General features: G+C 28.9%; 1 protein-coding gene across 1 annotated transcript; it reads right to left on the bottom strand.

Moving 5' to 3' along the window:
• Positions 1–406: 406 nt before the first annotated feature.
• Positions 407–1,689, bottom strand: MS3_00011094 (uncharacterized protein; the record flags this gene model as incomplete). Its single annotated transcript, XM_051219500.1, has 1 exon — positions 407–1,689. One exon carries the CDS (start codon positions 1,687–1,689, stop codon positions 841–843), a length of 849 nt encoding a protein of 282 aa, XP_051064623.1. The 3' UTR covers positions 407–840.
• Positions 1,690–3,054: the final 1,365 nt, after the last annotated feature.

Raw genomic sequence — 3,054 nt, 5'->3', positions numbered from 1 at the left:
ACTTAACACATGGCTCAACAAACTCAGTTGATGAAGATTTACAGCCTCATCAACTGATTCACCATCCTTACCTAATATAATGCGAATTAATTTGTATACAACTAAGAAGTTTATTCATCATTGCAAAACAACAAATACTGACAAATAAATGTTGATGATGCGTAATAAGAAGTAATTTCTTAAATCCTGCAGTAATACTTAACATTGAGCTGTTATGTTGTAGTTCATGATTAGAATATAACACAAAATTAGTCAATGTTTTATTGTTAGTTATATGCAATTCTTAACTTTCGGGAACTGTTGAATTCTCTTTAATTCTACATGTTCGATTCATTGCTTTCATTCGTTATTGTGTTTTTTTTTCTCTCAATATACTACTGTAGTGTACGAGAACATCAGTTGGTACGAGCAAATGTATTTGAACACAATATTACAGAATGTCTTAGTAAACTCTAAGAGTCCTACAGTAATTACTTCATATGCAAAAGATGAATCAATTGTCTCAGAATTCATTATTCTTTTGTTTCCACATCATTCTCTTGTTATTGATCTTTTTAATTATCTACTGTCAGATATTTCACTTTTTGATGAATAATCCATACTACTTATATCTATCCATATTAGTAGTACACATTATAATACATTATTATGTAGTTCATTGATTAGAAAATGGTGTATATCAGATATGTCAATTCGATTTTCAACAGTTTATTTAAAGTAGTTGATTAGGAATAGAGTGTAATTTGATAATCATGGCAGAAGTGAACTTATGAGAATGAATTCAATTGTCAACGTTTCACAAATCATGTACAAACATTCGTTATTTATCATTTATTTACATCATTTTGATAGAATAGTTTGATGAATACATGAACAACAATAAAGACTAGGAATTCTTTGATACTCATCTTGATATTCAGCTTTTATTATAGTCTGTTGTTGTTGTTGTTCTCGTCGTCGTTGTCGTCGTCGCTGTTGTTGTTGATGAGGATGTTCACTACTTATTTCTTCATCAGTAGTTTTCATTTCATTCAATTCAGTTTGAATTATATCATCCATTGATGTATTCAATGTTTGTTCTATATAGATTGATGAACTATAACTAAATTTACACCAATGTAAGATTTTCAATGTATGAAAATAATAAGTGAAATAGTATTTGATTAAATGTCGATATTTCAATGATTGATATAATAACATTGGTAATATGAATAGAAATCTTTGACTAGACCATATTCTTAATAAGCCAGATATAAATTGAATGGAACATAGTTGATTCATAGATTTGGTTAATAACATACTACTATTCAATGTATTTGTTAGTAGTGGTAATAAGCCTGAATAATTTGTTTTAATATTATAATTTTCATTGAAATTTGTATTGAAATGTTGTTTAAATGAATGAATATAATTCGGTATTATAATATTACCATAGAACCATTCAATAAGATCAGCTAAATCAAATAGAATATACATAAGACTTAAACAAATTGTTAATTGTGTTGGTTCAGTAAATAAAGTCTGTTGATCATTGGAATGATGAATTGATGATTTTAATGGAATAATTGTTTGTTCTATTTTCCAGTTTCTATGAATGTTGTCAGGATTCGAACAAGGATTTACATGATATATACGTGATTTATGTATAGCTATAAAACTAAGTAATACAATTGAACTGATTATTAACATATAAGGTAATATTGAATGACAAACCTATAAAACAATAAGTTTAAAGAAAGAAAAAGAAAACAAAACAATCAGAATATAGTTGCCATGGTGAAGTATATCAAAGAATCTTTAACAGTATACTTGAATGGATGGTATAGAATCATTGATAAACTCTTTAAATTAGTTTATTCATTGATTAACTGTGTGTAAAATTGAAGATGACTGTTATATCTAGATGCGTATAACTTCAGCACTAGAACTCTAGAAACTTTCCAAGTCGCAATGAGAAGAAAGAAGACTAGTGAAAAGAATGTTATTACCAGACAGTGCCAATTATAGTACAAAATTGTCAGGTATTTATAGTTTTTAGTAAGAAACGAAATCATTATGACAGTCCTCCAATTCGCATACAGTGGAATTATTACCATTGTCCAATCGGGAAGCTACACGTAGGGATTCTAGAATATCCTTCCAAATGGTGATTAGATGAAATATATTCAGCTTTTTCTGAGCTTCTTACAGCTTCCTCAAGTTTACCTGTGGACTGTCCTCACAGTCACATAGTTTTGTGCTAAGAATTTTATTTTTTGTTAAACTTGATCAGTGTGTTTATCCAAAGACAATTCGTTAAGAATAGACAATATGAAATTCTGTATGGTTTATTAAAGATTAATTTAAGATTGATCAATGAGATCAAACTATTTTGATAAAATGTTGATTGATTCAAATTATACACCATTTAGTTATGATCTGAACGATAATCAGATCAGCAGTTTGAGATATGAGGTAATATTGGCTAAGAAGTGATCACAGATGAGCTCAAATTCATTCAATGGTTATTTAGATAATAAAGTTTAGTATATTTTCATATATATCTGTTCATTTCTTATAGTTTAACTACATACACAATATTAAGTGTATCTTTATTATTGTCCTTTATGGTTCACTTTGTGTTGAGGTGATCGAGAAAACTTCTCACAAAAGACAAGAAAGATTCAGGAAATACTAAGAAGCATTTTATCTAATCAGCGTTCACTTCAAGTTTAGTCAGGAACATCAAGAAACTGAAAAGGTACATGTAGAGTTTCTGATTGGATGATTACCTACACTGCTACTATTGCTTAGTAGCATTCCAGATTTATCAGGAAAACCAAAGACATTGAAAATACTATAAAAACCCTATAGTTTCTTTACTAAAATGAACGTTTGGAGTAAAGTGCCTCTCACAAATTTTGTGCATTTTTCCTTGTGTTTAGGTCGCTATGTAGTTCTAACTTGGGAGTTACGCGAATAGTTTAGGAACCGAATATAGAGTTCAATTAGCATGACTTATCACTATGCTTATTTCATCACATGCTGTTTATGTGGTATGATCACTTAGTCAAA

This window comes from Schistosoma haematobium, chromosome 5 (genome assembly GCF_000699445.3).
Source record: "Schistosoma haematobium chromosome 5, whole genome shotgun sequence".
In the NCBI taxonomy this organism is placed as follows: Eukaryota; Metazoa; Platyhelminthes; class Trematoda; order Strigeidida; family Schistosomatidae; genus Schistosoma; species Schistosoma haematobium.
This window is presented reverse-complemented; position numbering and strand designations above follow the sequence as displayed.